This window comes from Bos indicus x Bos taurus, chromosome 22 (genome assembly GCF_003369695.1).
Source record: "Bos indicus x Bos taurus breed Angus x Brahman F1 hybrid chromosome 22, Bos_hybrid_MaternalHap_v2.0, whole genome shotgun sequence".
Lineage (NCBI taxonomy): Eukaryota > Metazoa > Chordata > Mammalia > Artiodactyla > Bovidae > Bos > Bos indicus x Bos taurus.
In genome coordinates, this window is record NC_040097.1 from 17,162,103 (window position 1) to 17,175,673 (window position 13,571).

The 13,571-nt window shown below is 38.8% G+C and overlaps 1 protein-coding gene across 1 annotated transcript; it reads left to right on the top strand.

Annotated features, from left to right (window-relative positions):
* Positions 1-30: 30 nt before the first annotated feature.
* On the top strand, positions 31-5,974 carry PDE12 (phosphodiesterase 12). The gene is made up of 3 exons (XM_027522285.1): positions 31-1,465; positions 2,415-2,493; positions 3,070-5,974. Exons 1-3 carry the CDS (start codon positions 158-160, stop codon positions 3,510-3,512), a joined length of 1,830 nt encoding a protein of 609 aa, XP_027378086.1. The 5' UTR covers positions 31-157; the 3' UTR covers positions 3,513-5,974.
* Positions 5,975-13,571: the final 7,597 nt, after the last annotated feature.

Genomic DNA, 13,571 nt, shown 5'->3' on the forward strand with positions numbered 1-13,571 from the left:
GGTAGCTCAGTGCACTTTCTCTTCGCCGGCCGGAAGTTGAGGGACTGAATGGATCCCGGAACCGGCGGCTGCGGTGTCTCTGTCTCTACTTGACACTTGGCGGTTGCTCAGCCCCAGGTCAGCCCCAGGTCTTGACAGCTACTGGGCCACCAAGTTCATGTGGAGGCTCCCAGGCGTCCGCGCCGCGCTTCGTGGGGTCCGCACGGCGGTGGAGCGGCGTAGTCGGACCGAGGCGGCGTCTGAGACCTCGGTGGGCGCGATGGAGCGCGCTGTAGTGCGCTGTGTGCCTTCCGAGCCTAAGCTAAGCCTTTCATTTGCCCTGGCCGACGGCAGCCACAAGAACATGCAGCGCGACCAGAGCGAGCCGCTGGGTCGGGCTCTCAGCCGGATCGCTACCAATGCCCTTAAAGGCCACGCTAAAGTCGCTGCCGCCAAGAAAAGCAGGAAGAACCGGCCAAACGCAGGCAGTGGCGTGGCTTGTGCTGGGCCTGGGCCTGAGCCGGCTGCAGCCTGTGAGCCCGTGGTGAAGCTGTACTACCGAGAGGAGGCAGTAGCTGAAGACGTGCTCAATGTGGATGCCTGGCAGGACGGTGCGGTGCTGCAGATTGGTGATGTCAAGTACAAGGTGGAGCGTAACCCACCCGCCTTCACCGAGCTACAGTTGCCGCGCTACATCATGGCCGGCTTCCCGGTATGCCCCAAGCTCGGCGTCGAATTTGGGGATCCCACCGGCTCCCTCTTTCGCTGGTACAAGGAAACCAAACCCAGAGCGGCGGAGCCAGAGGGCGGAGGCCCCTCGTCATCGTCTCCCTCTTCGCCCTCTCCTGGTTGGACCGAGACGGGTGTAGACGAGCGCGTCTACACCCCGTCTAATGCCGACATCGGGCTACGGCTCAAGCTACATTGCACTCCGGGCAATGGGCAGCGCTTCGGGCCAAGCCGGGAGTTGGAAAGTGTGTGTCCAGTGGAGGCTGGGCCCGGCACCTGCACCTTTGACCACCGGCATCTGTACACAAAGAAGGTGACGGATGACGCTCTCATCCGCACAGTCTCCTACAACATTCTGGCTGACACATACGCCCAGACTGAGTTCTCGCGGACGGTCCTGTACCCATACTGTGCCCCTTACGCTCTGGAACTCGACTACCGCCAGAACCTTATCCAAAAGGAGCTCACGGGCTACAACGCCGACCTCATCTGTTTGCAGGAAGTTGACCGCTGCGTGTTTACAGACAGCTTGATGCCGGCCCTCGAGGCCTTTGGGCTGGAGGGCGTGTTTCGAATCAAGCAGCATGAAGGCCTGGCCACTTTCTACCGGAAGTCCAAGTTCAGCCTCCTAAGCCAGCATGACATTGCTTTCCATGAAGCCCTGCAGTCCGACCCACTTCACAAAGAACTGCTGGAGAAACTAGCTTTGTATCCATCAGCGCAAGAAAGGGTGCTCCAGAGGTCTTCTGTCGTTCAGGTAAAGTGACTTCGCCAGTCTCTGTACATACTCGTTCTGGAAGGGGTGCCAGGGGTGGGGGTGCTTATAGTAAAGATGAAGACCAGACTCTACTGAAAAGTGTTTGCTCTTGAATCTTAAGCACGTCATTTAGCCTTCATTCATTCATGGAGCAAATACTGAGTACCTGAAATGCGCCCTGCACGCTTCAGGTTACCTTGAAAAAAGACGTGCTTACGATTTCGTTTATTTAGCTAAATAAGAAAATTTAGTAGTTAATATTTTATTATTACTTACCAAACACTGGTGACACATTTTGAAGAACTTCAAATTTAAGCCTCCAGCATCTTTGTGCTCCATAAATATTAGCTTTTAATTTTGGCTCATAGTAATCCTGCAGTTCCCGTTTTATAGATGTTACTCTAAAACTCTGTCCATTTTTTAGGTAACTGATTTTGTTCATATTAAAAAAATTAGCTTCCATTTTTTTGAGCACCTACTGTGTATCATGCACCTCTGAGTAAGCTCATTTAATTCACATAATTAAATTTTCTCTTTGAAGTGGATGATATTGCTTCTTTTTCACTCATGATGAAGCTGGTTTAGGAAAAAGAAATGTCACTTTCCAGGTCACACTGCTATAAATGGTTCAGTGGGTATTCAAAGCTACTTCTGCCTGACTCCTATGCCTACACTTACCACTTAAAAACACCATCTCCAACCTTAGTGTTACCATCTGAACTGTATTAATCTTCCTCTATATGTTAGGTTGTTATTAAAATATTATGCTGAATCCCATTCATGTATACTCCAAAATTTAAAAGTTAAGTTGCATAATTTCTATCATACTTCATCAGCAGGGAAGGTTTTGGAATAAAATGTCAGTTCATCATATAGTCTTAGATTTAAAAAAAATTTTTTTTCAGAACGGGAAATAGAAACTGAAGTCAGCATTTTCTGTTTATCTTAGGTTTCTGTTCTTCAGTCTACAAAGGACTCTTCTAAAAAGATATGTGTTGCTAATACCCATCTCTACTGGCACCCCAAAGGTAGGTTTTGTTGATTTTCACAAGTGGCTTAAACATGGTAACTTAAAGTTGGTAAAAGCTGTTTTACACAAATACATTTTTTCTTTGTTTTGTCAAAATATAGTTTATAACACAGTGCTGTACAATTTAAGGTATATGGCATAATGACTTATGTATATTGCAAAGTGATTATCACAATAAGTTAACATCCATAATTTCATATAAACACCCCCAAAATTTTTTTTTCCTTGTGATGAGAACTTCTGGGATTTACTCCCTTCAGTTCAGTTCAACTCAGTCGCTCAGTCCTGTCCGACTCTTTGCGACCCCATGAATTGCAGCACACCAGGCCTCCCTGTCCATCATCAGCTCCCGGAGTTCACCCAGATACAGCGCTATTAACTATAGCCATCATGTTGTGTATTAATTACCCAATATCATTAATCTTGAAACTTGAAATTTTATGTTTAACCACCTTCCTCCAGTTCCTCCCCACACATACAAATAAATATCCTGAATGCTACCCAGATACTATAATTTGTGGGTTTTTAATTTTTTTTTAAGGCAGGTTAACATTAATGTTTTTTATATTCCTAGGTGGGTACATTCGTCTCATTCAAATGGCAGTAGCCTTGGCTCACATTAGACATGTCTCTTGTGATCTGTATCCCGGCATACCAGTTATATTTTGTGGGGACTTTAATAGTACCCCATCCACAGGAATGTATCACTTTGTCATCAATGGCAGCATTGCTGAGGATCATGAAGACTGGACCTCCAATGGGGAAGAGGAACGATGCAACATGTCTCTTAGCCATTTCTTCAAACTGAAAAGTGCTTGTGGTGAACCTGCTTACACAAATTACGTTGGTGGCTTTCATGGATGTCTGGATTATATTTTCATTGACTTACATGCTTTAGAGGTTGAACAAGTAATTCCATTACCTAGTCATGAAGAAGTTACCACCCACCAAGCCCTACCTAGTGTTTCCCATCCCTCTGACCACATAGCACTTGTATGTGATTTAAAATGGAAGTAGATTTGTGTCTAATAGAATTTAAATCTGCTTTAGTAGGAGATTTAATATGAATCAGAGTTTATGTATAACTTTCAAAGAGGATAATTAGACACTAAGGTAAAATATTCTTATCTGTTAGTTATGCTCTAGTGTCTTCATTACATGACTGTCATAATGTTTGCATAATACAGTTTCTCTACCCTTTTTTTCTATACTTGGAGGAAAAACAAAAATATTTATGACTGGCAGGAAGAACACTGTGTACATTTTATAAGTACTTTTTTTTTTTGCTAATTAAGAATTTTGTAAAGAAAAAAAAAAACCTGAATGATCTTGTAATTTTTCTATCATAACACACTTCAAATTAAATGATGTATATGTAATTAGGGGGAGAGCACATACAAGTTGGAAGTGAGAGGACTTAAGTTCTAACACAAGGAAGGAATAACATTAGGGCCTGTCTCTACCTCAGTGTGGATGGCAATTTCATACAACTTCAGAGCTTTAACAAAAAAGTACACCATTACCAATTCCTATTGGTTTTCATCTTTTAATTTTCAATTAACATAAGGTATTTTCACCATCTTATTTTTAGGATTTAATTTTTAGTGTATGGCATAAATGGACATATTTATGGTCCCATCCTTACTGCAGCTCATCTTAACTTTAAGGATGCAAGCACAATTTAGTATTCAAAGTGAACAGTAACATTGTCAACTTGATCCTATTGTCTGTAACACTCTTGCCCATGGAAAATGTTCATAAATCAACAGGGTATTTGACCCTGTAGTATTAGGTATTAGGAGAATAGCACAATGCATTACTTTTGAAAGACTGCCTACTGATACGGGCTTGAAATAGTGGATGAACCACGGAGTATTTCTGTGCTGCAAGTATTTTTGAAATTGTTAGTTTTTCTAAATAGGAGAAAGGGAGAGTAGTAATGGGGTTTCTGAGCATCTCTGGAATAAACTTATAGACTTGAACATTATATTATAGCTTGAGTTATAGGAAAACATTGTATATGTAATTTATACACCGTAAAATTTTTTAAAAATATGAAGCCAAATTCTTGAAAATTACAAATTATAGTTTTACTGATTAGGTCTAGCTGATTAGTGACTAAGGTTTTCTAACTCAGTTATCACCATACTTTATTTGTAATGCTTTAGCTGCAGCCTCATGTTCAGGATAACCATAATGTCATCTTGTATTTCTGCATTTAACTTCTAGCTTAGATAGCTAGAGCTCACTTCAACCAGAGCTCTGATTTTCCAGTCATGAAGCCCTTTGTTCCATCTTCTTTAATCTCTAAGCCTGGTAAGAACTTTTCTCTTTTGATGAAGTAGCCTGCATTTATTTTCATATTCTGCTCACTATCCAGTGTATTGTTTACTCTTATTAATTTTGAAAATGAGAGGGTTTTACCTGCACTTCAGATTGAACTTTGAAGTGCTTAAAAGTACTTGAAGCAAAAAAAAGGTGGCAGTTTTTTGGGATCTAAAAGCTATAAATGAAAAATTGAAGCTACCAAATTGTGCCTTCCTAAATAGCATTTTAAAAGCATTTTAACATCAGTTTACAGATACAAAATATATTGAAGCCAGAATCTGATTCTTCTGCAATTTTTTTTTCCATTTAAAATCTGGTTTTGATTTCGTTTCATACATATTGACACTTTGACAGTAAACTGAGAAAACAAAAAGCTGAGAAACAAAGTGTAATATGACTTCCTCGTGCCCATGAGAAAAACATACAAGTCCTGTATTATTAATAACACTACAGCTAGCTATATTGAATTCTGGTCACAAAAATTCTACATACTTGTTAAACATCCACATCCTGACTCTTCAAATTTGGTGTTTGCTGACTAGACAATGATCACACAGGCATTTCAGAATATTAGAATATAGAGTATTATTTTGAAGTGCCATATACTCTGGTCAGATCTCTAGTACACGGCTACGTTCACACAGTTTGTCCAAAGTTGTGCTGTCACTGTCGTGTCCCACTCTGACCCCCATGGACTGTACCCCACCAGGCTCCTCTGTCCATGGAATTTTCCAGGCACAAATACTGGATTGGACTGCCATTTCCTTTCCAGGGTATCTTCCTGGCCCAGGGATCAAACCTGCATCTCCTTCATTGGCAGGTGGGTTCTTTACCACTGTGCCACCTGGGAAGCCCAAAGTTAGGAAACACTAAGAAAACTGGCTGAGACAGTAAAGCGTCTGCCTACAATGCGGGAGACCCGGTTTCAATCCCTGGGTGGGGAAGATCCCCTGGAGAAGGCAATGGCACCCCACTCCCGTACTCTTGCCCGGAAAATCCCATGGACAGAGGAGCGTTGTAGGCTACAGTCCATGGGGTCACAAAGAGTCAGACACGACTGAGCAACTTCACTTTCACTTTCACGAAAACTGTGTAAATAGCATACCAAAATGTCCTTGTATGTGAGTTAGAATAAAGTGTTATTTCAGAAAGTTTTAAGTGTTTAAAAGCCATCTCTGTGATTGAATTTTTCTATTACATTTGAGTTTTTGCAACCCACTCCAATACTCTTGCCTCGAAAATCCCATGGACAGAGGAGCCTGGTGAGCCGCAGTCCATGGGGTCGCTAGGAGTTGGACACGACTGAGCGACTTCACTTTCACTTTTCACTTTCATGCACTGGAGAAGGAAATGGCAACCCACTCCAGTGTTCTTGCCTGGAGAATCCCAGGGACGGGGGAGCCTGGTGGGCTGCTGTCTATGGGGTCGCACAGAGTCGGACACGACTGAAGCAACTTAGCAGCAGCAGCAGCAGTATATGTAATTAAATATGGAAAGTCGAGCGATTCTGGTGAATCAGATTGTACTATGTAACCAGCAAAGTACAATGTACTAGCAAGAACTTGTTTTGCTATAGGAATTAATGTTTTGAAATTTTATATTATTGATTACAAACTATAATACTTAAGAACACTATAGAATACATTATTCCTGTTAAATGAATTCTTAAACAGTTGCCACTCAGACATACAAACTGGTAGTTTATAATTCATTAGCAAACCAACCATTTCTGACTATCATGTGATGTTCTTTAAATTCTATAAACTCAGTTAAAATTTTTAAGAATTTTACTCATCCGTGATTTGAGTCATCAAAATGTAGTTTCAGCTCAAGGTGGATCTCTGAGGAATATAACTCAAGGTAGAGAAGTCCAAAGAATGCTACTGTGGGGAAATCTCCCTGGGAGAAACGGATAGCTTTAGATTTTCCAGCTATGAAATGCAAGCAGAAATTCCTTACAAACTAGTTTGAGACAAAAGCAAAACCCATATATAATGAAGGACAGAATTGCACTATTAGTTTATTGTCAAGACCCACATGACAACTAAACAGGGAAAATCTTTTCTCTAAAGTAAGAGCCAACTAGTTTTCCAAACGTAATACAAAATTTAAATCCCCACGTTTGAGCATGGGGATTTGCTGGTGGTCCAGTGGTTAGGATTCTGGGTTTTCACTGCTTGAGGGCCTGGGTTCTAACCCTGGTCAGGGAACTAAAATCTCACAAGCCAGACAACAAAAAGAAAAAATTTGAAAGTTTTGAAAATTTTAACATTTTGCTCAATGTAATACTAAGGAAATGCAATTTAGATTCCATTTTGGAAAGGGAAACAATATTAAGAGGATTAACTGATTTTGGTAATATTCAAATTCTGTTGTCCCACTTTTTTAGAAAGTACATGCTTTTAACATAGAAGGTTTAAGAGCTGTTATTAACTTGGGTGATTTTTTTTAGGCACTAACTTCAGAATTACAATACTATATTGAGATGATACCAAAACATTTTTTAAACAGGTGAAATTCATGTAAGACTAACCATTTTAAAGTATATAATTCCATTGCATTGAGTACATTCAGGATGTTGTACGGCTACCGTCTGTTAACTACTTTCAAAACATTTTCATCACCCCCAAAAGAAATTCCATTAATTTACTCTTACCCTCCAACCCCTGGCCTAATCTGCTTTCTGCCTCACTGGACTTCCCTATTCTGGGTATTTCACATAAATGGAATCATACGCTACATGACTTTTTGTCTGGCTTCTTTCAGTTAGCCTGTGTTCCTCCATGTTGTATGCATCAACATTTCATTCCTTTGTATAGTGGAATAATATTTCATTGTATGGGTACACCATATTTTGTCTGTACAAATGGACATTTTGGTTATTTCTACATTTTGGCTACTGTGAATAAGGCTTATAAACATTTGTGTACAAGTTTTGTTTCAACAGCTATTTCAGTTCTTTGGGTTATATTCCTATGAGTAGACTGCTGGGCCATATGGAGGTTCTACTTAGAAACTTTGAGAAAATGCCAAAATGATTTCCAGAGCAGCTGCAATGTTTTTTACATTCCCACCAGCAATACACAAATTTCAGTTTCTCCACATTCATCAACCTATTTCACTTTTTAGTCATGCAAGTGGATGTGAATTGGTATCTCTACCATTTTTAACTTTAGTCTAATGATGATGTTTCAGTCATAAACTAATCACAAGTGTATTACCCAATCTAATTTTTTCCCAGAGGACTCATCTTGAACTTTTTACTTACAAGCTTGGGTCAAGCAAGCAAGATCAATCTCATTATTTCTTTTGAAGAAATTTGGAAAAACATTTTAAAAAAAAGTCTGGAGTATACATAAATTAGAAAAAAGAAGCCTAAGATGACCAAAAAAAAAATTCACTTGAGAAATGAGTCTACTTCAGTAAGTTCAGAGAATGAACTGACTTTCTCATGTTGTCATTTAAATGGTTTAGCCATGCTCCACTGTTACCTACTGCTGTTTAAATCCCAGTTTTGGTTCACAGTAGTAGATAGCAATAATGTCTAAATATCAATTCCTGAGAAACTGGGATGGCCATTGCTAAATGTAATTTACCAAGTTTATAATATATAGTCATTAAAAAACTCTTATTAAAAAATCTCAAGTTTTGAAAAGAAAACCTTAAATTCAAGGTAAGCTTTAAACACACAATAAAAAAGACACTGAGCTAATATGACACTGAAAATTATATGCAAAAATCTACTTTGCAAGTTGGCCATCTTCAGTGTATTGAATCATATTGAAGCCAGATGATAAAATAGTATTTTACATATAATCTTTAAAATGTAGGCCTTAAAAATACTGTATCTTTCAGCTTATTGGCTGATGCCACCCTCAAAATAACAGCAATTGCCAGCTGAGTTCATTCTATGAAACTCTAGGTCATTCAAAATTGATGTTAACATTGTGTTAAGCTTTTACTCACAATTTTCAGTTTGCTTAAGAAACTTCACTAGAAAATAAGCTGAATCACTAATCTCCATCTTCTGCCCATTTTGTGTTGATTGTAGGTCAAAGGTTTTATATAATGTAATCCATTCTTTGCCCAGTAACTCACTTTAATGATGTTACACTACTGTTGTATATTTCCCTAAGGTACTTAATTATTTCTAGTTGGCATTTTTGCTGGTTTCATTTGTATTCTTTTATAACTGAACATGGTTCAATAGGGAATTGGATAGGCTTTACTTAGTTGGCTTTCTTGTACTGAATGAACAGTATACATACTTCTAAAATAATATATTGCATTTAAACTTTATTTTTCCTATAGAGTAATTTGAAGAAACAGGCAATGGCACCCCACTCCAGTACTCTTGCCTGGCAAATCCTATGGACCAAGGAGCCTGGTTGGCTGTAGTCCCTTGGGTTGCCAAGAGTCGGACACAACTGAGTGACTTCACTTTCGCTTTTCACTTTCATGCATTGGAGAAGGAAATGGCAACACACTCCAGTGTTCTTGCCTGGAGAATCCCAGGGACAGCGGAGCCTGGTGGGCTGCCGTCTATGGGGTTGCACAGAGTCAGACACGACTGAAGTGACTTAGCAAAGCAAATTTGAAGAAAGTGTATCAGGGATAAAATCATTTAGAAATAACCCCACTTTTTGGAGGAAAACCAGCTTTAAGTGTGGTGTTTTAAATAAGGCAAAGAATATTCCTGCTAAAGCTGTAGAATTTTTAAGTACTGTAAATAATGTAATTATATTACCCCTTTTCATATCATTACATACCTAAAGAAATCTGGCTTTTTGCATCCTGCCTTGGGTCCCTTTTTTTCATCCTAAACGAAAGAATCCCACAATGCTTTGCTCTTCCAATACAAAAGTGATCTTTTTCTCTTGAAGAGTTTTTGGTCACTGCACGTCAAGTCAATCGACAAGGACTGGCTACAAAATGAAACCCCATACTCATCAGCAGACATTCCCAATCCCCATCCCCTCCGGTCCTGGCAAGCACTTTGCTTTCTGTCTCTTCGGATTTGCCTATGCTATACATTCCACATAGATGAAATAACAGGTGTCTTTTTTTAACTGGCTTCACTTATTTTTAAGGTTCTTTCAAGTTGTAATATTTATCAGTACTTCATTTACTTTTTATGAGAAATAATATTCTTTGAATGGACATAACCACATTTTATCTATTCATCAGCTAATGGATATTTGGATTGCTTCTACATCTTGGCTTCTATGAGTAATACTGTACATTTGTATTCAAGTTTCTGAATGGACATGTTTTCATTTCTCTTGGACATATATCTAGAAGGGGATCTGCTGGATCCTATGAAGTGTTTTAACATTTTGAAGAACTGTCAGACTGCTATCCAAAGCAGTTGCAACATTTTGTATTTTCACCAGCAATGCAAGAGGATTTCAATTTTTCCACATCATCACTGGTATTAACAGCTATCCTAAGTGAGTGGCATGTTATTGTGATTATGATTTGCATTTCACTAATGGCTAATAATGTTGAGCATCATTTTATGTGTTTACTGGCCATTTTTTTGTCTTTGGAGCCCATTTTCAAGAATTGATTTTCTGTTGATCATCCTTCTTTAAAAAAAAAAAAAATCGTATCTCACTTCTCAAGGCCTATACAGAAGGCAAACCTTGCTCAGTCTGTGCTTAATATATCCCTGTTAGTAGAATGGCACTCAACTCAGCTTAAAGAGAAATACTGCCATCAAGGTACCTGGTCAGTTCCTGAGAGCTAGCTCCCAGCCTGCAAATGGCAGTGCTAAGCCCCACGACACCAGTCCATTCTAACAGAAAAAGCATACCACGAGAACAGCACAGAAATCCCTGACAAGAAGGTACCTGCCTCCACTGTCCTTTTAAAACACACAGGCAAGGACTTCCCTGGTGACTCAGTAGTAAAGAATTCTGCCAATGCAGGAGACAGGAATTTGTTCGATCCCTGATCCAGGAAGATCCCACATGCTGCAGAGCCAACTAAGCCCTACGCCTCAGTACCCCAACTATTGAGTCTGTGCTCTAGAGCCCAGGAGCCACAACTACTGACGCCTGTGCACCCCTAGAGCCCACGGTGTACAGAAGCCACCACAAATGGAGAACAGTCCCAGCAATGAAGACCCAGTACAGGCAAAAACCCCACACAGGCATCAACTAACTCATACAGCTGGCTTATTTTTTTACAAAGAGTTCAGATTATTGCTTCTGCTACTGATTTCCCACAATCTTTGTTACTAGAATATAGCATTTTATATAGTTTGTGGAAATAACTAAGATAAAGGGATATTTGTCCAAAAGTAACTCAGTGAGAAACAAAAGCAGCCAAGTAACTTTCCACTATAGTAACTTCTGTACCTAAATACAATGTCACAATGTATATGCTAGAAGAAATTTATCAAATAAATGTCTGAGCTTAAATAATTCTCAGGGGTAAATTTTAACACTAAGTCCTAACTAATCAATTATTAGTGTTCATATTAATGTAGACTTTAAAGTAACGTATCTTTAATTACTTTAATGAGATTAAAAATGTTAAGCTAGGGAATTCCCTGGAGATGCAGTGGTTAGGGCTCCTTGCTTCCTCTGCAAGGGGCATGGCTTCATCTCTGACTGGACAACTAGGATCCCACATGACACACATGGTGCAGCCCAAAACAAACAACACAGACACCAATGACATTAGAAACAAGAAGTCAGCGGACAGAAAAACTATACCAAAAGCTGGTTCTTTGAAAAGATGAATAAAATTGTTAATTTTCTAGCCAGACTGAGACGAACATATTACCTATCAGAAATCAAAGTGTGGTCATTACTTCCCAGCAAGTACCTGGAAATAATTACTACATATGAGATAATTCTGTATATACACTAAATAAAATGAAGTCTCAGTAAATGAGACACTGATAATCTGGAAAATTTAAATGTTCACTATTTTCCATGAAGAATACATAAAGGGGGGAAATCCATGGAAATAAATCTGCAACAAAATAACAATATCACCACAGAAAAGCAAGTGAATGACAGGTTAAGATAAAAGACAATGGGGAATATTATGGACAGAAAATGGTTCTATCCTCAACTAATGCAGCTAGCCAGCTTTTACAAGAACCACAATTCCTCTTCAGTTTCTCTGTTAACATACTTAACAATTACTAGGCAGAATACTCTATAGTCTATGGATATATCAACTGTTCTGTATAAGATGAGGGTCACAAAGACCTCTTTTTGATCGATCAACACTAAGTTTAAAATCTATATAAACAGTAAGCACTGAATATAGGTACTGATCATGTCAGTAAACCACGACAGTGAAAAGTGATTTTGTAAGTCTGCATTGTTTTCAAAAAATGTTAGCACAGTGAAAGGCATTTTAGGGATTCTTTCAATTTACACTTCTTCCCAATTATTTACTCACTTCTACGTGGGGGAAAAAAAAAAAAGAACTTCTCAATTTAATTTAAAAACAAAACCAAGAAACTACCACCAAGACTGAAGAAAAACAGTACTTCTTGAGGTAAAAATATGCCAAGTTGGCAACTTAATGTTTTCTTTGGAAAAAAAAGGGGACTTCCCTGATGGTCCAGTGGTTAAGGTGCCACACTTCCAACACAGGGGGTGCAGGTTCAGACTGGCCCTGTTCAGGGAGCTATGACCCCACATGCTAAGTAGCACAGTCAAAAAGTAAAATAAATAAGAATAAGCCATCATGCAAATCTTTATAAAGCCCATTTAGTGAAAACTAGGCGATTTTACATTCCTAGTGCAGTCATTTCCAACAATGGTGTAGTAAGAGCTGCCATATGCTGAAAGTAAGATTTTATGGATTCTCTTTATTCTGTCTTCAGAGTTCATGAAAGCACCCTTGACTTAACTTGGTTTAGTTTTTTTTAATTAATACAACAGTGTTAATTTAACTATGATCCCATCACTAAACCTACCATAGTTTTGCATCTCCTAGTCGAGGCCCATAAAACCACTCACACTATTTACCCTATCCAAGTTTTATTCAAGAAATAAGACCTTTCTTATTCAGAGGGAATAAGTTAGAGAAGTTAAACTTAAATAACCCAAGTTTAGCATACATTTTTCTCCCGGCAACCCGTTAGACAACTTTTTAAATTTTCTTTCACTTTGTCCAGGTTTTTTTTTTTTTACAATTCAAAAATACACATTATTTTACAAGCATGTATTTGGTTTTGAAAGTAAGATTCCAATACATATATTTATCTAAGCCATTAATAATCATAAATGCAAGGTCTATAAAATATATATAGTCAAAAACCAAGTTACTCATTGGGTTACCAAGTTGAGTTCTTAGTAACTTCACAGATTAAGTTCATGAGGTACATACCTTATGGCAAAGAATTAGTCACTTTCTGCAGAAGTTCTGAAATTTGTGACAACTAAAAAAGAAAAGTGCTTGTGAACTTTGTTCTCCTACATAGGGGAGCAGCATCACTAACAACCTATGTATTACGCCATGCAAACAACACTTGGATGTTTTTTAACTAATGTGAGCTGTGAAACAAATACGTGCATATATACTTTGGGGGTAGTTCATTTTATTACAGCTTTTTACTCTTGATCTGACTTTAGAAATGTACAGCATCAAAATGGCATTTTATCAAAGAACACTAAATTTTTGAAGCTGCTCCCCACTCTGTTATACACATGTTTAGCAACCCGTATTTTACTTCCAATTCAAACAATAAACTCAGTGGGATCTGTATGACTGTTCACA

What these genes read in the sequence shown, in the direction of transcription:
- PDE12 (XM_027522285.1), top strand. Translation starts at nt 158, where the DNA reads ATGTGGAGGCTCCCAGGCGTCCGCGCCGCGCTTCGTGGGGTCCGCACG. An exon ending in AGAGGTCTTCTGTCGTTCAG is followed by an intron (nt 1,466 to 2,414) that starts GTAAAGTGACTT and finishes TGTTTATCTTAG; the next exon opens with GTTTCTGTTCTTCAGTCTAC. An exon ending in TCTCTACTGGCACCCCAAAG is followed by an intron (nt 2,494 to 3,069) that starts GTAGGTTTTGTT and finishes TTATATTCCTAG; the next exon opens with GTGGGTACATTCGTCTCATT.